The sequence below is a fragment of the Nicotiana tabacum genome, chromosome 22, assembly GCF_000715075.1.
Source record: "Nicotiana tabacum cultivar K326 chromosome 22, ASM71507v2, whole genome shotgun sequence".
NCBI classification, from domain to species: domain Eukaryota; kingdom Viridiplantae; phylum Streptophyta; class Magnoliopsida; order Solanales; family Solanaceae; genus Nicotiana; species Nicotiana tabacum.
Window position 1 is genome coordinate 38570805 of NC_134101.1, and position 22736 is coordinate 38593540.

General features: G+C 38.6%; 1 protein-coding gene across 2 annotated transcripts; it reads left to right on the forward strand.

Annotated features, from left to right (window-relative positions):
* The first annotated feature begins 316 nt into the window (after positions 1 to 316).
* Positions 317 to 4881, forward strand: LOC107793877 (uncharacterized). Of its 2 annotated transcripts, XM_016616318.2 has the most exons (8): positions 317 to 831; positions 1287 to 1704; positions 2025 to 2099; positions 2210 to 2275; positions 2764 to 2829; positions 3413 to 3475; positions 3991 to 4035; positions 4384 to 4520. In XM_016616318.2, exons 1-7 carry the CDS (start codon positions 650 to 652, stop codon positions 4009 to 4011), a joined length of 891 nt encoding a protein of 296 aa, XP_016471804.1. In that variant the 5' UTR covers positions 317 to 649; the 3' UTR covers positions 4012 to 4035; positions 4384 to 4520. The 2 variants fall into 2 exon arrangements, with proteins under 2 accessions (XP_016471804.1, XP_016471803.1); XM_016616317.2 differs by lacking the exon at positions 3991 to 4035 and having other exon boundaries at positions 318 to 831; positions 4384 to 4881.
* Positions 4882 to 22736: the final 17855 nt, after the last annotated feature.

Consider the following 22736-nt stretch of genomic DNA (forward strand, 5'->3'; position numbering starts at 1 on the left):
AGCGAGCCTGGATCGAGGGTAAATATTTCAATAAGGCTGGAACTATCCTTCTCCTGTGGTTTGAATCTATTTTATCTTTGTTTGTTCAATTTGACTTAATCCATTGCTTTGTATTAAATTAATCCGCGTATCTTTAAAATCACTTGCAAATTTTATTATTATCCGATTGTGAGGGTAAACAACTATAGGTTTAAAAAAACTCCACGGGCATTTGTTTTTGGGCGTGACCCACCAGCCTTTTTCTGCCTCCACTTTACAATAAAGCTAAAGCAAGGAAAAAATAAATAAATAAAAAGAAGGTATCAATAAGGGGAAAACAAAATACAATCACAAAGCTTCTCAACCCCACAAGTAAGAAATACTACTAAGTAAATGTTACTCAGTTGACAATGATATATTGGTTTCTTCAACCTCTTATGAGTAAAGCAAATACAGCCTTGAAAGCCTTCAAGAAAGCCTCGTTTTTGTGCACAAAAAAGGAAAACTAAACATCTAGTGATTTGTACACTAGATCAAAAAGTAGTGAGAGAGAGAGACCGACATAGAGGAAGACGAAGGACTGCTTATGTGTTCATAACGCGCAGAGAAAAGACAAACAATAATCTTTGAGTTGAGTTGAGGATCAGCTAATAATCATAAGCAGTAGCAAATGATGGCTGGAAACCCTACTAATTGGTGGAGCATGCTAATGAATGGAAACAATATGCATCAACAATCCGAGCATATTTCTTCTTCTTCTTCTTCTTCGCATTTTTATGGAGCTTCAAATTCTTCATTAGATGACAATTCAACCCAAGATTTCTCTGCTCGCTCATTGAGCCAACTACTTCTGTAAATACATATCTTTAATTTCTCTCTCTGTCTTTTCTTTGTCATGTTTACGTAGCTTGGTTCAATTCTTGTTTACCTTTATCATGTTTTAAAGTTTCAAAGATTATTTTTTTGCTGATTCCGAAAACTTTCCCCTTTGGTTGAGCTAATAATTATCATTTGATCAATTTCTAAAGGTCTTCATGCTATGAGCTTAGGCGAATACAAGATCTAGAGACAACGAGTTCAAAATGAGTGCAGTTTTATTATATGTATATGTATATATAGTTCAAGCAGCAAGAAATGAGCACAATTGAACACTCAGAATCCGCCCTAGCTAAAGCAGCCTTTTGTTAATTATTACTAAGATTTATATTTTTGAGTCTTGGTATTACCATGTTAGAGTATGACTAAGGTGAAACTTTTTCCTATTAATTATGTTGTTAATTAATTACTAATCTCAATTCAAATTGCAGGAGTGGATTTTCTGGTGATGAAGAAAAGTTTGGTATTAGTCCTTTTCATCAAGCAGGAAACTCAGAAGACCAAAATTTGAATTCAGTCCATATTCCATCAGCTTCTAATTTTAGGGTTAATCCTATTGATGATGTAAAGCCAGAGCTTGGCCAATTATACGACTATCATCATCATGTCCAAAATGAATTTCAAGCATCGCTACAAGAAAAACTGGAATTACCAACGGAATTTACCAAACACGCCGCGTACACGTGTCGATCTCTTCTTGCTAATTCTTGGTCTCAACATCAAGATATGCCATCACCAGCTAGCTCTTGTATTACAACAGGTTTATTAAATCATAACGTTTTGAACTTCTCCAGTAATAAAAATAGCAAGGGGGAACTCAAGCATCAACATCCAGACAATTCATCTGAGGTAAGAAATTAAAAAGAAAAAGAAAGATAGGGTAAAAAGTTGATTTCTACATCTCATCTTTGCATATATATAAGTCAATAAATTCATCATTAGCATTTTAAAAAGGAGAAAGTGATACATATAAATGCCAAAATAAGTTCATGATTACCATTACGAATTAATCATACAAAAAGATAGGTTAATTAATTACTACTCCTAGCTAATATTTACTCTGAAATTTTTTGGTTGATCATCATTAGCATTAAGTTTGAACTTACTTTAGTGGGTAATATGTTTCTTTTTCTTGACTTTATTGACTTTCTTTTATGCCTCCATTAAAGTGTAACAGCACAAGCAGTGGTGGGATAAGTAAAAAGGCTAGGGTTCAGCATTCTTCAGGCCAACCTTCTCTAAAGGCAATTTTCTCTCCTTTAGATACTCGAGCAATAACAAGAAATTATATTTACTGAAAATATGTAGCAAATTAAAAGTCCTTAACAGAATTTTGTTGTCTTTTTCGAAGCAGGTAAGAAAGGAGAAGCTAGGGGATAGAATAACATCACTCCACCAACTTGTTTCTCCATTTGGAAAGGTAAAGTAATTAGAGTTTTAACTTTTAATTTTCTTACACTATTAAGTCACGATAATTACATACATAATTGTTCACAAAAAGTGGTCGATAACCTAAAAATAAGTTAGGTTACTAGGTTAAATACATTGATATTTAAAAGCTTTTTTACGCTGTCACTGTATACAAATTAAGTCTTACTCTTTCTTTCTGTTGCTTAGCTTCCTTCCCATGCTGGTGAAACTGTACACTGAAATGAAGGCCAGGAATAAACAAAGAAGACTAGACTAAATTGAAGGAATTTTATTGTTATTAGTGTACAACAGTTGATAGTTTATGATGAAATCCAGAAACACATCAAGATTCCCTTTTGCTTTAATCTTACCCATAAAGCCCTGTCTTAAAGTTTTCAACACAAAAAGAAGTTTTGATCAAGAAAAGAAAAAGAGAAAAAAAGAATAATATGGCTTTTTGTATTGCTGAGATAGACATGTCATGTTTCTCTTTTGCAGACTGATACAGCCTCCGTCTTGTCAGAAGCTATTGGCTACATCAGATTCCTTCAGGATCAAATTCAGGTCTCTTTTTTCTTCATTTTTCCACCCTATTTTCGAAAGCACATTTAACATATACTAGTATACATTAATAGTGTTGCCAGTGAAATTGAATATGTTATACAGTTGTAGCAGGTAATTAGCCCTGCTTCATTTTTCAACTCACTAGTTTTACTTACTACAGACGATTAACTGTAATTATCTTTAAGTGATTTGATAATATTATTACACACGGTTAACTATATTTATCTTTAACTAATATGATAATATTATTACGGATGATTAATTGTAATTATCTTTAAGCAGGGGCAGATCTAGCTTATTATATGTGGTTCCCGTGAACCTAATAACGTTTGCATATACCCTACATATATATAAAAAATCCACTAAATATTCATAAATATTTGATCGTGAACCCAATTATTTATTGTATATTTACTTAAGGTCGCTATAAGAACGCATAAACTTTAAATCTTGAAAACAAAAAGAAAAAAAAGGATTGGAAAAATTATCCCCCCAGTACAGTAGTTTCCTTTACAGAAGCTCTTTGCTATTTTTGCTGTAATTTTGTTTTTACTTTTTGCTTTATTTTCGTGCACCAATGCAGGCATTAAGCTCTCCATACTTGGGGAATGCATCAGGAAGCATGGGTCACGTTCCCCAACAATCAGTGAGTCCACCATTTTATATATCAGCTGGCATTTTCTTTTCACATTTTCCGATGCACGACCAAGATTCTGCAGTCTCACACATTCATATATACACGTGCGACTGACTAATCATATGTTATTAATTGATTAATTATGAAAGAATATCTCTTCCTTGAATTCAAGAAAATAGTTAAGTTATTACTGCCCAAAACAGCTTGATATATTGTGCCTGTTTTATTGGATTTCTCACCACCAAAAGCAAGCTATGTATGAGAGACTTTGCATTTGTAAAGCTAGTATCAAACGTAAAAGTGATCTTAAAGAGAAATGACGTTAAGTTCCCAACTTCATGAACTCCAATAATAATTGAAGTTCTTCAACTGTATGATTTCGTATAAAAGGGATTTTGTTTTTTAGAAAAAGGGCTTAATATACACTAGTTAGTTAAGATAAAGGGCTAAAGTTTTGAACTGATCGGAGTCTTTTAGTTCTTGTCTCATAGATACTGATTTAATTCTGATCCATTTTCATCTAGTTTTTGGATGGTAGTTCCTGAAAAAGGAGGTCCGCATATATGCAGGTATATATATATTCTGCGTAGAGTTGAAGTTATATATATTGTTAGTATTAAATTTTTCAATACTAACAGGTTATCCAAAAGATAAACCCATAAAAAGTGAAACCTGTAACCTTGAAAATAGAGCAGTTTACGTGCTACAACAAGTAAAGTGACTTAAATTGTACCCTGATAGTATATCGTATAGCTTAAATTCTTTCATGCATGTGACATACTGCCATTTACTGGTATCTTAATTAGCAAAAGAAATATTGAAATTAGTCTACTGATCATGATAGCCTTAATTAGCAATTATCCAACTTCCTTTATCCTGTAATTACAACTACTAACTGCAAATGAAACTTTTTGTAGGATTCTCAACACAAAACGAAGGATTTAAGGAGTAGAGGGTTGTGCTTGGTTCCTATTTCTTGCATGCAAAATGTAGGAAGCGACACGGGCGCCGATTACTGGGCTCCAGCTCTAGGTGGATCAGGATTTTGATGTAACGAGTGTTTACTCTGACGATGGGATTTACGTTAATTAATACACTGACAGTGTAAAGATCTTTATTTTACACTGCTACTGCCGAGACGATGATGAAGTGATGATACAATGGAGCTAGCTAGCCTCTGTCCTCCTGGAATATTGAATGATACTCCATATAACATCATCAGCAGTCATTTTCAGCATGAAAGTCAGAGCTGACTGTTGGTGATGCTATATCTTTTACATTCAAAATCGGATGAAGGATGGTCCGATTTTCTTGAATTTATGAATAATCATACACTACAAGCTAGTACTTCATATATAAGTGTTGTATATGTAACTTGAAAATCACTTATCAGCCATTGATCATTTTATCTTTCATTTCAAGTAAATATTTCTCTTCTGTTTAAGCCAAATGGAGATGGAAAAGCATAACGAAGGAAAACTTTGATTATTGAATGAGACTGGCTGGTGACATATAGTGTGAGATTGTGACTAAAGTTGAAGCTTGACTTTTTTCTTTTATCTCATTAGTTAAGGCTAATTAACCAGTTTCAAAGTTGCACTATATATGCACGTGTTATCGCTCAAATACCAATAAGTGGATAATGTTTCCTAAACTTTCTGTTTCCCCATTATTTTGCTTCTCCCCAGGCAATTTGCGTATTTGCTGACGCACAAATGCCAGTCCCATGGTTTATGTGGATGTTGTGCGTAAACCCTACCTTGATATTCTTCTTTTTTCAAGTGGGAGCTAGGTTATGGGAGGTGAATCTCGGACTTAAAAATAGTGGGTTATGTAAGGGCATTGCGTGCCTTGGGAGTCCCCGCCCATTCAAATCAAAATAGACGAGGATATGTGATTAAGGGGCAGGGTGAGAGAATCTCATAATACGAGGGTTAGTGACTAGTCAAGTCATCAAACTTAGCCATTTTGATCAACATAGGTGCAAGTAGACTGGTCAAAGCATTAAACTTAGCCATCTTATAAAAGTCGTGGCTACTTCAAGCAAACAAAAAACGAGCCCCTATTCAAACCAAAAGAAGTACCTCATCTCACTTACAAGAAGTTGTTAGATTGGAGTTCGGGCTCTAAATTGTGAGAGTTTGCTTTTTATCTTTCTGATCATAGCGGTCTGATCAAATAGGAGAATCAGACCCCTATTGACGTTTTTACTAGTCATTAATAGTTGGCTTAATTAGTACTATTTATGTATGTGTTGTGAACACTTTCATTTTTTGCCTCTTATCTTCTCTAGACAAGCAAAATTCGAACAGATAGAATATATGGTCCAACTACATAACTTTTTCTTTTTTATTACTTTCATGGTCGTGCCTTGTGGCATGTCAGCTCTCGTACTTTTGAAATGGTTCATCAATAGAGATGTTCCCACATGTGCCTTTTCTTCAATGGTACTATCACTCTTTTATCTATCTTTTGGTCTATTTACATTTCAAAAAATTCATATGCCATGCAGACGAGAGAGCAAAAACTGGAGTCTACAAGGGACTAGCGCGCGCACATGGATTTTTCTTTGACAGAGTCTCACTTCTTTAAGTTTAAGTTCCGCTTGCTGCTTTTCTTTTGACATGAGTAGTTAGTGCCCCTGTCTACGAGAGTTCTTTCTTTATACAAATGTTTATATGCAAAAAAGAGACCTTTCCGAATACTGTCTCATTCAACTAGCTACTATTAACTTATGTGCTATGTCTAGCGGCTTTAGCTAAATCTATGGGTGGCAAATGGGTGGGTTGGGCTGAATTTGAGCAGATCAAGATGGGTTAGGTCAATAAATAGATCATTGCCCAACCCAGCCCAATGTGTACTTGGATTAAGATGGGCTGGGTCAAGATGGGCTAAACAATGGGTCATAGCCCAACCCGCCCAACTTGACCCATGTTTTAGAACCATGCTCATTTTACATAAACAAATCCTTTTACCTTTTATACACCTATGTGTGTTCTCTACTTTCTTAGATTCTTCATAATTTATTCATTCCATGCACTGACGATAAATTTCTATATATTTAATTTTAAATTTTTAGCGAAAAAACACATATCTCCACGGTGTGGGATAATACTAGGTATGTTGTTGTTGTTATAGCGAAGAAACACATATGGATTAATATTATACTCAACTATTCATGAGCTTTTATGAATTTCTAAAACTAAATAAATATTTAAAAGTGTATAGAAAGAAGAAAAAAAAGCAAAGAAAATAGCAGTTGAAAAAAAAAAGTTTTTTTTTCCCGATGTTGGAATTGTTGCATAAACAATTCATTTAGAAAAGAGCCTTCCGGCCACACATAATTTTAAGAAAACTTTGTTGATTAAATCTTTTAGAGAAATAACCCGGACAATTTTCTATACAAACTTTGATTTATATCTATTTATGTAGTTATTACTTGTTCTTTACAATGTAACACAAGAAGCCCTACTCCCTACTTAAGAGTATTCCCTCCTTTCCAAAAAATAAAATACTATTAGTATTTTGAGAATTATTATTTTATACTTTAATGCCACACAAGAGGGGGGAGGGGAAGAGGGAGGGTGATTTGTGTGATGTCCAATTTTTGCGTGCACTGATTATAGAAAGGCCTGGTTCTTTTATGTATTCCTCATACTACTGTTGCAGAAATAGTAAATGCGGAAAGTAAAGAACACAAGTATTTTATGTGAAAAACACCCGACTCAAAAGGTAAAAAAATCACGACCTACTACTCAGTAGGATTTTCTCCAACACTTCACTAAATCACTGAGCCAAAACAGAATTTACAAAACTCTTTGTAAACCTAAGGATTACCTCTAATCCTGTTGTGGCAACCAACCTCTAACTATTGCGACAACTTCAAGTTAACTCTAACTTGAATACTTAGAGTACCTAATACAATTGCCTCTAGATAAAGATGAAAGGTACCATTTGAAAACACCTACTACAATGAAACTAGAATAAAAGACAGACACTTGGAACTGGTTCTTCTATTAAGTTCATATAACTTCAGGTTCGCACACTTGAATCACACAAGAATTGCTTGAAAAATGCCTTGCTTTTCTCTCAACTCAAGTTTAACTTCAGCGTTTGTGCGTACCTGTAAAATGAGAACATCCTGCAATTTATAGAGTTAGTAGAATAGAAAATAACTAGAGTTCTGATGCTATACTCTTCTATGGTGGAAGAGTTCTAGTTATTTTCAACTTCTAACTCCTCCCTTATCTTGGATAAAGTTCTCTTCGAGTAAGGAGTCATTCTCCTTATAATTTATGCAACTTTTTCGATCAGGAAATATCAGATATAACAACTTAATCTTATCTCCTTCAAGTGCATCCCTTATGCTCGAATCTGCTCGTGTCTATGTACACTGTGTATGGACCTGGTTCATGCTTGATTTCCTTTGTCAATCATCAAAAAAACTTCACTTGGGCCAATAAATTTCCCATTTTTGATGATGACAAACTCTGTGCTTTTCATAAGGATAGGCCTTGTGTCAACTCAGCTCAACATCAACACAATGTTAGAACACTTTCCATTTTAAAGTCACAAATCATCAAGGACCAGGTTCATTAGGTTATAAAGATCACAATCCAAAGTAAGAAGCACAACCTATCTTCCCCCTTTTGGCATCATCTAAAAGTTGAATAATTATGTTAGATAGGCAGATTTTAATAGAAATTACTCATGGCCACTCGGGCTACTTCAAATGCAATCATGGAGTCAATCATCATTTATCAATCTAATGATATTAGCCATCTAAGAAGCATCAACAAACATTTAGAGCACAAAAACAGTTGATTATCATTGATACTAGTCATCCACAAATCATAAAGAAAAAAAACAGTGGATCATGAGCAAAAAGAACAAAAAAAAAAATCCCATCCGGGTCACTGATTTGTCTAACTAGGCTATAAAGGTTTCAAGGTTAGGAAGGACCAGGTTCTTGGTTTCTGGCCTGAAGTAGCTTCAGCATATCATGAAGAATGCTATCATTCTTCTCCTTCTCCTTTTCAAGCTCAGCCTTGAGAGCATCCCTCTCAGTTTCTACTTCAGTCAGCCTCTTCTTCAGCCTCTCAATTTCAGCATCCTTAGCCCCACTTTCTTGCACCAAGGCTCGCACTTTGGTGTTCATAGGTACCTTCTTGGATAAACCAGGTTCTTTGGGAGTGGTGTGGACTTCATAGTCACAAGCAATCAAAGTGTTTGCCCCAAAGTAATCCTTCCTTGTACCGACTTCCCATTTCTTGATGGGTACCTTGAAGTGTGCTACTACAACCGTGAGAATGAAACCATAGGGTATGGCATGAGTTTTGGTGCCAGTCAGAACCCTATCAAGAATTTAGATGATAAACCCAGGCCAATTTATTTGCCTTCCACTGTCCAAACATTCCATAAGGACCAGGTCCATGAATGTGGCAATGTGCCTTCTTTCCTGCCTAGGCAGCACAACTTTATTAACAAATTCAAACAACACTTTGTGGGGTGGATTCATCTCACTTTTGTATATAGCCTTGGATTGAAGCTCTTCTTTATTGTCACCAAACTTCCTTGTAATAGCAAGGGAGGTAGTGAGATTCTCTAGACTTGGACATTTGAGTTTCTTGTAATCGTTGTACCCTTCACCAGGTACACCTAAGATCTCTCCTAGTTACTTGTCATAAAAACTCACTGTCACCCCCTTCACCACACTAGTGACTCTGCCATTTGTTATCTCACAATTTTCCATGAACTCCACAATCTCAGTTCTGGCAAGCTTTCCATCCATCTGAAGGACCATGTCCTTCCAACCCTACAGTTGTAACTTTTTCAGCAGCAGAATCATGCCTTCCTCCTCCATGTCCCTGAGGAATCTACCTTTCAAGATGGTTTTTTTTTCAAACTTAACCATCTTGTCCTTCTCCACATCAGGTTATTCTTCTCCTTCACTCTCTTATTCTTCCATCACTTTTCTAGACTTCAAGGTAAAGGGCTCTGCAGACTTTGTCTTTGAAACAGGCTTCTTTGTGGAAGTCTTGATTTTCTTTGCTTTTGGAGTTACAACCTCAATTTCTTCTGCCTCCTCTTCATCACGAAGAACCATGTCCATCTCCTCAATTTCAACTGCCTCAACAGGCTCAACCATCTTCTTCTTTCCCTTTGCAGCAGCTTTTCTCTTACTTTCTTCATGAGCTTTTTCCAGTTCAGCTCACTCTGCTTCTTCTGACTCCTTGTAGTTCTTCCTCTTGTAGGGAGGAGTCTCTATAGGGATAGAAAAGGCCGCCTTTCTCTTCTTGTTTTCCCAACTAGCAATACCAGGGACTTGAACTCCCGGACCCATTTTCTTTTTAGGATTATAACTGTCAGACACTTTTCTCAGTAGGTTCTCGAGGGGTTCTTGCACAGGTGGAACAGGTTCTTGAACATTCTTCCCCAATCTAACCAACCCTTCAGCAGCTTCTCCAGACCCACTTCCACTTTTTCTCTCACACTTTCTTCTTCTCCAGCAGATTCCTCACTCCATATTACCATAGCCCATGTTTCTTCAGTCAAACCAACAGGAGTGGGTAAAGATTCATCCACTCCTTTTTTCATTCCCCTCACATCGCCTTGAGCACCCTCACTCTCTTTTTCTTTATTCTTTTTATTTTTACCACCCAATTTTCTAGACTCAGTTGTTTCAACCCCAGCCATAGTTCCTACCAACACAAACCTATTTTCCAGATTTTCAGCAACTTTAGAGATAGGCTCATATGTAATTTTTGGACCATATGTTACTTGCTCTATTTTAGACGAAACGGTTTCTTCTCCCTCAGTTGAAGACTTGAAGGAATCTTCAGATTTTTGGGGTTCATCTGCCTGACTTGCCTTCAGTTGCTCATTGATTTTCTTGATTTGTTTTCCTCCAGCAACTACTTTTCAAGCAAATCTACCTTTCTTAGAAATAAGTGTGGTTGACGGTGTGGTTGAAGGAGTGGGTGTGGATTCTTTGGGTGGTGATGAGGGATTTTCAGAAGTGTTAGCCATTGATGGTTATAGGATGAGAGAAGATGATTATGTGTGTTTGGAAAATGAGAAAATATTAGAGAGAATTGTTTGGCGGTTGTGAATTAGAAGTGAAGAAATGACTTAGGCCAAATCAATTTAAAGAGAGATACTTTGATTGGGTAACGACAGCTTTTTTAGAAGTTCACAAGTCTAATCAAACTGGGAGTCAGTTTGAAGAGATGTTGAAGACTCTCCCTAGAATCTAGGCACTTATTGCGTTTTTGGGACTCTATATGGATGAAACTGGTTCACTTTATAACGGATAAGCTCAAGGAAGTTAGGATTAAATGGGACTCTCATTTTGATCATAATCCAAATATAATTATTTCAAAATATGCAGGGTGGAGAGTACGTACCATGTAATCTTGATGAACCAGGTTCTTCACTGAGAAATCTGTTGTGTAAGTCTGAATTTTTCAAGAAAATAAAGATAATATCATTAGATATTAATGAGATATTTTAGCACATGGCACATGAGTATACTGATAAAAGTATGAGACTAAGCAAAATCTAATCTAATTATGTACAAAAATTCACAAATTTCCTAACCAAAATTTATGAGTTAGAACTGGTTCCTTTTAGGTGATCTTAATCATCCCTAATTCTAACTTGTTCTTTTCAAAGTGATCTCTACTTAGAGCTTTTGTGAAGATGTCACCTATTTGCTTATCAGTAGCATAAAATTTCAGAGTGATCAAACCCTTTTCAAAGTTGTCCCTCAAAAAGTGATGCCTAACATCTATGTGCTTAGTTCTTTTGTGATGAGCCGGGTTCTTGGTTATACTAATTGCACTAGTGTTATCACAAAAGATGGGGATACAACCTATATCAATCCCAAAGTCCATTAATTTTTGTTTGATCCACAACAATTGAGCATAACATGAGGCAACAACAACATACTCAGCTTCAGCAGTAGATAAAGCCATATAATTTTGCTTTTTGGTGGCCGAAGACACAAAACATGAGACAAGAAAGTGTGCCATACCTGAGGTGCTCTATTTATTCACAAGAAAATCTGCATCATCAGCATAACCCACTAAGTTAAAATTACTACCTCTTGGATACCATAGACAAAGGTCAGTGGTGCCTTTTAGGTATCTCAAGAACCTCTTGACAGCAGTCAAGTGAGACTCCTTTGGATTTGCCTAAAATCTAGCACAAAGGCCTACACTGAAAACAATGTCAGGTCTGCTAGTAGTGAGATATAACAAAGAGCCAATTTATAAGTGAAAATTTTGACTACTTATTAGCGTCTTTTTGCTTTTGTTTTAGTCTAAAAGCATTGAATTGTGTTTCCAAAACTAATGAAAAGTACAAAATTGCAGGAATGTTGGAAGTTGGACTCCTGAGATGAAATCTAACTCAAAAAGGAGTAGTCTGTGCTCAAGAAAACAAAAGGGTATAGAAGCATACAAAGTGCGGTCCGCAGAAGGAATTCTGAGGCCACCGAAGAAATTTTCGTCCACAGAATTCCATCTACGGCCGCAAACAACGAAGGAAAACTCATCAGACTTCCTAGCAAATTGCGAACCGCACATGAATTATGCAGCCGCAAAAGAAGAGCGTGAGACCAACTTCAGAGGGTGTGCAAAATTTCCAAGTTCCGAGTCCCTTAAAATTGTGGACCACACAAGAATTGTGCGGTCACAGGGAAAGTGCCTTGTGGTCTCAGACATTAAAAGTGCGTACCGCAGAAGACTAGGTTGCAGCCGCAGTTCTAAATCTGCGGACCGCAAAAATGTTGTCTCGTGGTTGCAGTTCAAAATGTGCGGTCGTAGAATCCCAGCTCCTGCAAGATAAAGAATTCTGCGGACCGCACATGGAATTGTGCGGCCGTAAAACCTCCCGAAGGATTTTTGTCCGAAATTTCTAACCTTGTATAAATAGATGAGTTTCGTAAAATTAGGTCAAGTTTTGACATCAGCAAGTCCTGTAGCCGTTTTTCTTTGCCTCTTTTGGAGGTTTTCTATATTTTGGTGTATTTTAATACATATTTTGTAATTTTAACTTTACATTATGACTTTAATTAGTATTTCTTCTTCTCTTTCTTCAATTTCAAGCATTAGTAGCTAGATTTTTAAATTAGTACTTATTTATGATTGGGTGTTTATTATTTAGCTTAGTTCATGCTTTAATTTGTGGAATTAATGGTTGCAAACATGAGTTCATGCCTATTTGACTTAGTTTCTACTTGAGAAAGAGAAACTTAGTCTAGAAAAACTTAGCTAACAAAGAATTGGGTCAATCGAGAGATTGATTAACCCAATTAAAGAGTTCAACCTAGAGGTAGTAATAACCCGACTGGAGCTTTTATCAACTGTATTGTGTGATACCCATTTGGTTTTGAGAAAGCCAAATTGGGCAAAACTATTCTCTGACCGAGAGGTATTGAATGAGTAACTGAGAGTTGATAGCTATAATACACCCCGATCAATAAAACAAGCATTAAAATTTTTATCCCATTAGGTTAACACCTAGGTACTGGTCACATCCCTAGGATTTTACTAATTTGAAAAACATCAAAAATAATTATCTTAGTCTTATTTCTCTATTTTGCAATCTTTAGTTTTAAAATAGAAATAGCAACAAAACCCTTTATTGTGGAAGTGCAAATTAAGATAATTTAATTTCACGCATTAGAATATATACTCCTAACTCTCATCTATCTCCCTGTGGATTCGATCCCGACTCTTCGTTGGGTTACTATTATTGCAATCAACCGTTTCATACCTTGTTTTGAGGTGTGCATTTGAGCTCGATTTAATTTTTGGCGCCATTGCCGGGGAGTTAAAAATGATGTTAGCTATATATTTGGGTGTCTTTTTGGAATATCATCTTTTCCTTCCATGTTACTAACGTGTTTGAGAAATTGTAGGTGCAACCATGGCCAATAATGAGCTCGAAAATATTACTTTAGGGGATGTGAACATCGAGGATGATCAAGTGGATGAGGTTCCTCTTGAACCTCAAGCTAAGAGAAGAGGCCGAGTGCCTTATGACAATGTGCCCGTTCCACCCCTACATCCACCACGAGTGGCTCCACAGCGGGTGTTGCCCAATGAAGAATATGCAAGAGTAATAGTCCCTCCTCGTAAAAGGGCGGGAAACTTCCAAATAACCAACGTGATGCTCACTTTGCTAGAGCAACGAGGCTTCTTCACCGGTGCTCCAGGTCAAAATGCATATAAACATTTGAAGGGGTTTGTGGACACGTGTTGGGGGAGTAAACAGACAAATGTCTCCGAGGATGCTTTGAGGCTAAGGCTTTTTCCCTTTACTTTACGGGGGAAAGCTTTAGATTGGTTGGAATGTTTGCCGAACCATTCCATTCATACTTGGTATGAATTGGAGGAAAAGTTTATTTCTAAATACTTCTCTCCGGGGCACATGGCTACACTTAGGGATGAGATTCTAGCATCCAAGCAAGAGCCCAATGAAACACTACATGAGATATGGGAGCGATATAGAACAATGGTTAAAGAATGTCCCAACAACGATATGACGGAGAACATGATTCAACAAACTTTCTATCGTGGGATCAACACAACCAACCAATATGTAGTGAATCAACTTGCCGGTGGGAACTTCATGACTACACCTTATGTGGAGGCATGTGAGATCTTAGATAAAATGGCGGACACATAATCGGCATGGAAATCTTGGGCTAATGTTCCACAAGGTGATCCCAATGTGATTCACCTCCACAAAGAATTGCATGACCATGGGCAAGCCATAGCCGAATTGACTACCACCATGAATCAACTAGCAAAGGCTCAACTTCAACAAGTGCAAAATCCTAGGCAAGTCAAGGCCATAGAGGGAGTAAACATGATGGTGAACAAATGGAAAACCAGGGGTCTACAAGTGCAACAACGAGTGGACAATTTTGTGCAAGAAGATAGTGAATTTGATCAAGATGATTCTTACAATGACCAAGAAGAGGAGGTTCAATATGTGAATAACTTTCAAGGGAAACGAAATAATTTCCAAGGCCCAAATCAACAATAATGGCGACCTCAAAACAATCAAGGCAATTGGAATTCTAACAACCAAGATAATTGGAGTGGTAAAAATAATCAAGGGAATTGGAATAACAACAACAATCAAGGAACTTGGAATGGAAATAATCAAGGTAATTGGGGAGGTAACAATCAAGGTGGATGGAACAATAATCAAGGCAACTGGGGGTCGGGTTTTCAAAGGCCCCTGATGTATTAACAACCGAGCAACCCGCCTCCTTATCCTTCCCATGGTCCTAGTTCTTCCAATAATGAAATGGTGCATATTGAGAATATGTTCAAGCAAATGATGGAGAAGAATGCCGATTTTGATGCTCAACTTGCCTCACACAACACATCGATCCGCAACTTAGAAGTGCAAATGGGGAAAATCTCTCAAGCTCTAAATTCTCGTCCTAAGGGGGCACTACCAAGTGACACGGTGGTGAACCCAAAGGATGGGAACAACATGGGGCATGCCATGGCCGTTACTACAATAAGTGGAAGAGGTAAGAATGCACCCACCTCAAGTCAAAGGCAACCTGTGGATGATGAGCAAGTAGTACAAGAAGAAGAGGTCCCGAGCAATGTGATGCAATCAAATGATGATGTACGGATTGATATTTATGACAAAGTGGAAGAGACTCAAAAGGAAGTGAACCCATCTAGGGATCATGTTATTGACATACCGAACCGGTAGTGTAAAAGGCTAAGGCATCATTGCCTAAGCCTCCTCCTCCATATCCTCAAAGTCTTGCCAAGAAAAATGGTGAGAATCAATTCAAGAAGTTCATTGACATGATGAAGAGTCTCTCGATCAATGTGCAATTAGTTGAAGCTTTGGAACAAATGCCCGGTTATGCAAAGTTTATGAAGGATTTGGTGACAAAGAAGCGGTCGATGAATTTTGAAACTATCAAAGTCACTCATTAAGTGAGTGCAATTATGCATTCAATGGCTCCTAAATTGGAAGATCCCGGTGCTTTCACAATCCCTTGTACCATTGGAAGTGCCGTGGAAGTGCCGAGTTTGCTAAAGCTCTTTGTGATCTTGGGAAAAGTATTAATTTGATGCCCTATTCGGTTTTCAAGACTTTGGGAATTGGGAAACCAAGACGCACATCTATGAGATTACAAATGGTTGATTGCATCATAAAGAGACCGTTGGGAGTGATTGAACATGTATTGGTTCGTGTTGATAAATTCATTCTTCCGATGGATTTTGTCATTCTTGATTGTGAAGCAGACTATGAGGTGTTGATTATTCTTGTAAGACCTTCCCTTGCTACGGGGAAGGCTCTTGTTGATGTGGAAGCCGGAGAACTCTCTTTCCGGGTGCGTGATGAAAAGGTGGTATTCCACATGTGCAACTCTATGCAGAAACCAAATAGCAATAAAGTGCGTTCTTTTGTGGACTTGGTGACCGATGTGATTGTTGATGATACACGTGCCACGATCAATGTGGGTGATATATTGGAGGTCGTCTTGCTCAACTTTGATGATGGCTAGATGGATGGCTTCATGGAATATGTGAATTCGTTGCAAGGAATAGGGTCGTACAACTATGCACCCCGGAAACTCTCCTTGGATCTTGAAAATAGGAAAAATCCTCCTACAAAGCCTTCAATTGAAGAGCCTCCAACTTTGGATTTGAAGTCGTTGCCCCCACATCTTCGGTATGAATTTCCTGGCCGTTGTTCTATTTTATCGGTTATTCTTTCCTCTTGTTTGACTAACGTGCAGGTTGACTCTACAATGGCGGTGCTACATAAGAGGAAGAAGGCTATTAGATGGACATTAGCGGATATTAGGGGAATAAACCCCGCATTTTGCGTGCACAAAAGCAACTTGGAGGAAGACGCCAAACCATCTATTGAACATCAAAGGAGACTCAATGAGGCTATGCAAGAAGTGGTCAAAAAGGAGATTATCAAGTGGTTGGATACCGGGGTTGTCTACCCCATTTATGATTATTCGTGGACCTCTCCGTTGCAATGTGTCCCAAATAAGGGGGGCATGACGGTGGTCACCAATGACAAGAATGAGTTGATTCCCACAAGAACGGTGACCAAGTGGAGAGTATGTATGGACTATCGCAAGCTCAACAAAATCATAAGGAATGATCATTTTCCACTTCCCTTCCTTGACCAAATGTTTGATAGGCTGGCCGACCGTGCTTTCTATTGCTTTTTATATGGATATTCGGGCTACAACCAAATCCTTATTGCTCTAGAAGATCAAGAGAAAACAACTTTTACATGTCTCTATGGTACTTTTGTATTCAAACGGATGCCATTTGGTTTATGTAATGCAACAACGACTTTTCAAATGTGTATGATGGCTATCTTCACAGATATGGTGGATGAATACCTTGAAGTTTTCATGGATGACTTCTCGGTGGTTGGGGATTCCTTTGATGATTGCTTCGAAAATTTGGATAAAGTATTGGCAAGATGTGAATAAATAAATTTATTGCTAAATTGGGAGAAGTGCCATTTCATGGTCGAGAAAGGCATTGTCCTTGACCAAAAGATCTCTAAGAATGGCATTGAATCGACAAGGCAAAGATTGAGGTAATTTCTAAACTTCCAACTCCAACTTCAGTGAAAGGCGTGCGGAGTTTCTTAGGCCACACAAGGTTTTACCGGCGCTTTATCAAGGATTTCTCTAAAGTGGTGAACCCGTTGTGCAAGCTTTTAGAGAAAGATGCTAAGTTTCACTTCAATGTTGATTGCATGAGATCATTTGAATTGTTAAAGTTCAAGTTGAAAACCACTCCCATTATCACCGCTCCTGATTGGAGTATCCCTTTTGAGCTCATGTGCGATGCTAGTGACGTAGCGGTTGGAGCTGTTTTGGGGAAACGAATCAACATAATTTTTCATCCGATATACTATGATAGTAAGACCATGAATGGTACCCAAGTCAACTACATCATTACGGATAAAGAGCTCCTTGTCATTGTGTTTGCAATTGAGAAGTTTCGCCCGTACTTGATGGGTGCAAAAGTTATTGTCCACACGGATCATGCGATACTTCATTATCTCATAAGCAAAAAAATTACAAAGCTCGTTTGATGAGATGGGTGCTTTTGTTGCAAGAGTTTGATATTGACATCCAAGATCGAAGAGGGAGTGAAAATCAAGTGACGGACCACTTGTATCGTTTGGTGGAGGAGGGGAGGATGCATGATGGCCTTGAAATCAATGAATCCTTCCCCGATGAGCAACTCTTGGCTATTTCAATGAAGGAGGTTCCATGGTTCGCGGATCTAGAAAATTTCCTTGTGTGTGGAATTATCCTGGATGAGTTCTCTTCAAACCAAAGGAAGAAGCTCAAACGGGATTGTCAAGATTATTATTGGGATGAGCCATACCTTTTTCGGATTTGTACGGATGGGGTAATTATAAGATATGTGCCGGAAGAAGAGCAAAGTGATATTCTTGGGGCTTGTCATTCTTCGCCATATGGTGGTCACTATGGTGGAGAAAGTACGACAGCCAAAGTGCTAAGTTGCGGTTTCTATTGGCCCACTCTCTACAAGGATGCAAGTGATTTAGTGAAAAGATGTGATGAATGTCAAATGGCTGGTAGAATCTCGAAGAAGAATGAAATGCCTCTCACTACTATTTTAGAAATTGATATCTTTGATGTGTGGGGTATTGACTTCATGGGTCCTTTTATAAGTTCTTGTGGAAACACCTACATCTTGGTCGCGGTTGATTAGGTGTCTAAATGGGTTGAGGCCATTGCTCTACCCAATAATGAAGCGAGAAGTGTGGTGGAATTCTTGAAGAAGAATATTTTCACAAGGTTTGGTAATCTGCGGGCTATCATAAACGATGAGGGGTCTCCTTTTTGCAACAAGGCTTTTAACATTTTACTTATCAAGTATGGTGTTACTCATAAAGTTACGACTCCGTATCATCCACAAGCTAGCGGTCAAGTGAAAGTCTCCAACCGGGAGATAAAGAGTATCTTGTCCAAAACAGTGAATGCAAACCGGGCGGATTGGTCCAAGAAGCTCGATGATGCATTATGGGCTTATCGGACGGCTTACAAAACACCTATCGAAATGTCTCCATAGCAGTTGGTGTTCGAAAAAGCTTGTCATCTTCTGGTGGAACTTGAGCACAAATCCATGTGGGCTCTAAATAAGTTGAATCTTGATTGGGATGTAGCCGCTAACTTGAGGGTTGCACATTTGAATGAATTGGATGATTTCCGGTACCATGCTTATGCAAGTTCGTCCTTGTACAAAGAAAAGATAAAATATCTTCATGACAAATACATTTGGAACAAAAAATTCAAGGTGGATGATCTTGTATTGTTGTTCAACTCATGATTGAGGATGTTTCTCGGAAAGCTAAAGTCTAAATGGAGTGGTCCTTTTGAAATTGTGGGTGTGACACCTTTTGGTGCATTGGACTTGAAAAACAAAAATATTGAGGTATTCCGAGTCATTGGTCACCGGGTGAAACACTATTTGGGAAAAGTTGGTGATGGCCACGTCGTGGCGGTGATTCATTTCAAATGATGGTAATCTACGTGCGATGTTAAATCAGGCACTTCTTGGGAGGCAACCCATGTGTTTTTTTTCTTTTCTTTGTTTCTTTTGTAGTTAGGAGTTATTTTAGGCTAACTTGATTTGAAGTGTGTTGCGGGGATGAGTGTGCTTTACAGGAATTATGCCCGAAAATCTAGTTAAGTGTGAAAAGAGGTGCGGACTACAATTGCATTGTGTGGACCGCACAATTATAGTTGTTGCAGCAGAAGGTGATCTGCGATCGCAGAATTACATTGCAGACTGCACAAATTGAAGGTGGAAAGTGATAGCTCTTTGAAGTTTTCCAATCAAAAAAGAGCCGATCTGCGGCCGCAAACACAATTTGTGTAGACCACAAAAAAAAGGGAAACTGGCCCCCCAGGTAACAGAGTGCGGTCCGCAATAGGAATTTTGCAGCCGCACTCACTCCCCCTTCTCTTGAATAAAACCGACAAGTATAAATAGAGAGCTTAGAGCTATTGTTCCCCTTTTCCCTCTCTGAGCTCACAACTTCAACAAAAATTTGAAATTTCATCTTAAATTGTGTGCCTGCACGCCTAGCATCTGTTGATCACTCATCTCTTGCACTCACTCATATCTGGTATGCTTCATAATCTTGTTAATTTCTTTTAATATTTAGATTTTCAATAGAAATTTAGACCATTTGTCTATTGAATCTATTTGAACAACTATGTGGGGTAATTATGTAGTGGGTAGACTGGACAATGCTCTAGGGGGAATGGGTAAATAAATTTCCATGCTTAGATGTTATTTCCATGTCAATTGTGCAAAAATTGAAAGCCCTAGGTAAAAATGAATGTATGTTCGTAATTGGTTCAAATATGCGGCCGCACAAGAAATTGTGCGGTCCGCAGAAGCTAAGTCTAGGGTACTTTAATAAGGCATGGTTCTGCGGCTGCAATGAAAAATGTGCGGACCGCAAAAATCCCATTGCGTCCGCAGAACACCTTATTTCCTGTGATAAGAGAGTTGTCAAATTGGTGACTCTCATGTGCGGCCGCAAGATAATTTGTGCGGAATGTAGAAAACAGTTTGCGGACGCAAAAGAGCCAATTCTCTGTCATCAAAGATTTGGCATGTTGGTGGTATCTGAGATGCGGTCGCAATGAGATATGTGCGGACCGCAATCCAATATTGCGGACGTAATTGAGAATTGTGTGGTCCGCAAGTCCCATTCTGTGGCTGCAATAAAAAATCTGCGGAACGCAAGTCCCCACCCTGCACACATGTATCAACTATGTTGCTCACTGTATCTTCTGGTGTGTCCTTCCATTCATTGTATGCCTGAACTTGAATTGCATCTAACAATCGCCTTTGCTTGGTACATAAAATGGTTTGATCTAGAGGCAGAGGCGACACTTGAAAAGGAAGGGGTGACCCTTCTCAGGGACGAGGGAAGAGACCCTTACCTAGTGCCCAACAACTTAAATTCAGAAAGAAAATAGCAGCCGATATTCTTACATTCAATATTTGTCTGAACTTGAATTGCAAATAACAATCGCCTTCGCTTGGTACAGAAAATGGTTCAATCTAGAGGCAGAGGCGACACTTCGAAAGGAAAGAGTGACCCTTCTCGGGGACGAGGGAAGAGACCCTTACCTAGTGCCCAACAGCTTGAAATCAGAAAGAAAATAGCAACCGGCAGAGGGAGAGGTGCAGAACTTTTCGAGACCAGTTCTTATGCCCCATCTAGGGAAGCATCAGAGGGCAACTCAGCCTCTGTACATAAGCAGCCGGTTGTCCAGTCAAGGCCGCTAGAGAGCTATCAGCACAGGGATGAGTCATCCACATCTCATAATACTTCTGAGGGCTCAGAAAGTTCTAGTCAGGCTTCTGAGCCATCTACTACACCTGCCCCTGAGCCATCCAACTCCAGTGAAAGGCGTGCGAAGTTTCTTAGGCCACGCAGGGTTTTCCCGTCGTTTCATCAAGGATTTCTCTAAAGTGGTGAACCTCGTTGTGCAAGCTTTTACAGAAAGATGCTAAGTTTCACTTCAATGTTGATTGCATGAGAGCTTTTGAATTGTTAAACTTCAAGTTGACAACCACTCCCATTATCACCGCTCCTGATTGGAGTATACCTTTTGAGCTCATGTGTGATGCTAGTGACGTAGCGGTTGGAGCTGTTTTGGGGCAACGTATCAACAAGATTTTTCATCCAGTCTACTATGATAGTAAGACCACGAATGGTTCCCAAGTCAACTACGAAGAAAGAGCTCCTTGACATTGTGTCTGCAATTGAGAAATTTTGCCCGTACTTGATGGGTGCGAAAGTTATTGTTCACACGAATCATGCGGCACTTCGCTATCTCATGCGGCACTTCGTTTGATGAGATGGGTGCTTTTGTTGCAAGAGTTTGATACTGACATCCAAGATCGAAGAGGAAGTAAAAATCAAGTGACGGACCACTTGTCTCGTTTGGAGGAGGAGGGGAGGCTGCATGATGGCCTTGAAATCAATGGCTCCTTCCCCGATGATCAACTCTTGACTATTTTAATGAAGGAGGTGCCATGGTTTGCCGATCTAGCAAATTTCCTTGTGTGTGGAATTATCCCGGATGAGTTCTCTTCAAACCAAAGGAAGAAGCTTAAACGGGATTGTCAAGATTATTATTGGGATGAGCCATACCTTTTCCGGATTTGTACGGATGGGGTAATTATAATATGTGTACCGGAAGAAGAGCAAAGTGATATTCTTGGGGCTTGTCATTCTTCGCCATATGGTGGTCACCATGGTGGAGCAAGAACGGCGGCCAAAGTGCTAAGTTGCAGTTTTTATTGGCCCACTCTTTACAAGGTTGCTAGTGAGCTAGTGAAAAGATGTGATGAATGTCAACGGGCCGGTGGAATCTCGAAGAAAAATGAAATGCCTCTCACTACTATTTTAGAGATTGATATCTTTGATGTGTGGGGTATTGACTTCATGGGTTCTTTTGTGAGTTCTTGTGGAAACACCTACATCTTGGTCGCTGTTGATTATGTGTCTAAATGGGTTGAGGCCATTGCTCTACCCAATAATGAAGCGAGAAGTATAGTGGCATTCTTGAAGAAGAATATTTTCACAAGGTTTGGTACTCCGCATGCTATCATAAGCGATGAGGGGTCTCATTTTTGCAACAAGGCTTTTAACACTTTACTTAGCAAGTATAGTGTTACTCATAAAGTTACGACTCCGTATCATCCACAAGCTAGCGGTCAAGTGAAAGTCTCCAGTCGGGAGATAAAGAGTATCTTGTCCAAAATAGTGAATGCTAACCAGATGAATTGGTCCAAGAAGCTCGATGATGCATTATAGTCTTATTGGACGGCTTAGAAAACACATATCGGAATGTCTCCATACCGGTTGGTGTTCGGAAAAGCTTGTCATCTTCCGGTGGAACTTGAGCACAAAGCCATGTGGGCTCTAAATAAGTTGAATCTTGATTGGGATGTAGCAGCTAACTTGAGCGTTGCACATTTAAATGAATTGGATGAGTTACGGTACCATGCTTATGCAAATTCGTCCTTGTACAAAGAAAAGATGAAATATCTTCATGACAAATACATTTGGAATAAAGAGTTCAAGGTGGATGATCTTGTATTGTTGTTCAACTCACGATTGAGGATGTTTCTCGGAAAGCTAAAGTCTAAATGGAGTGGTCCTTTTGAAATTATGG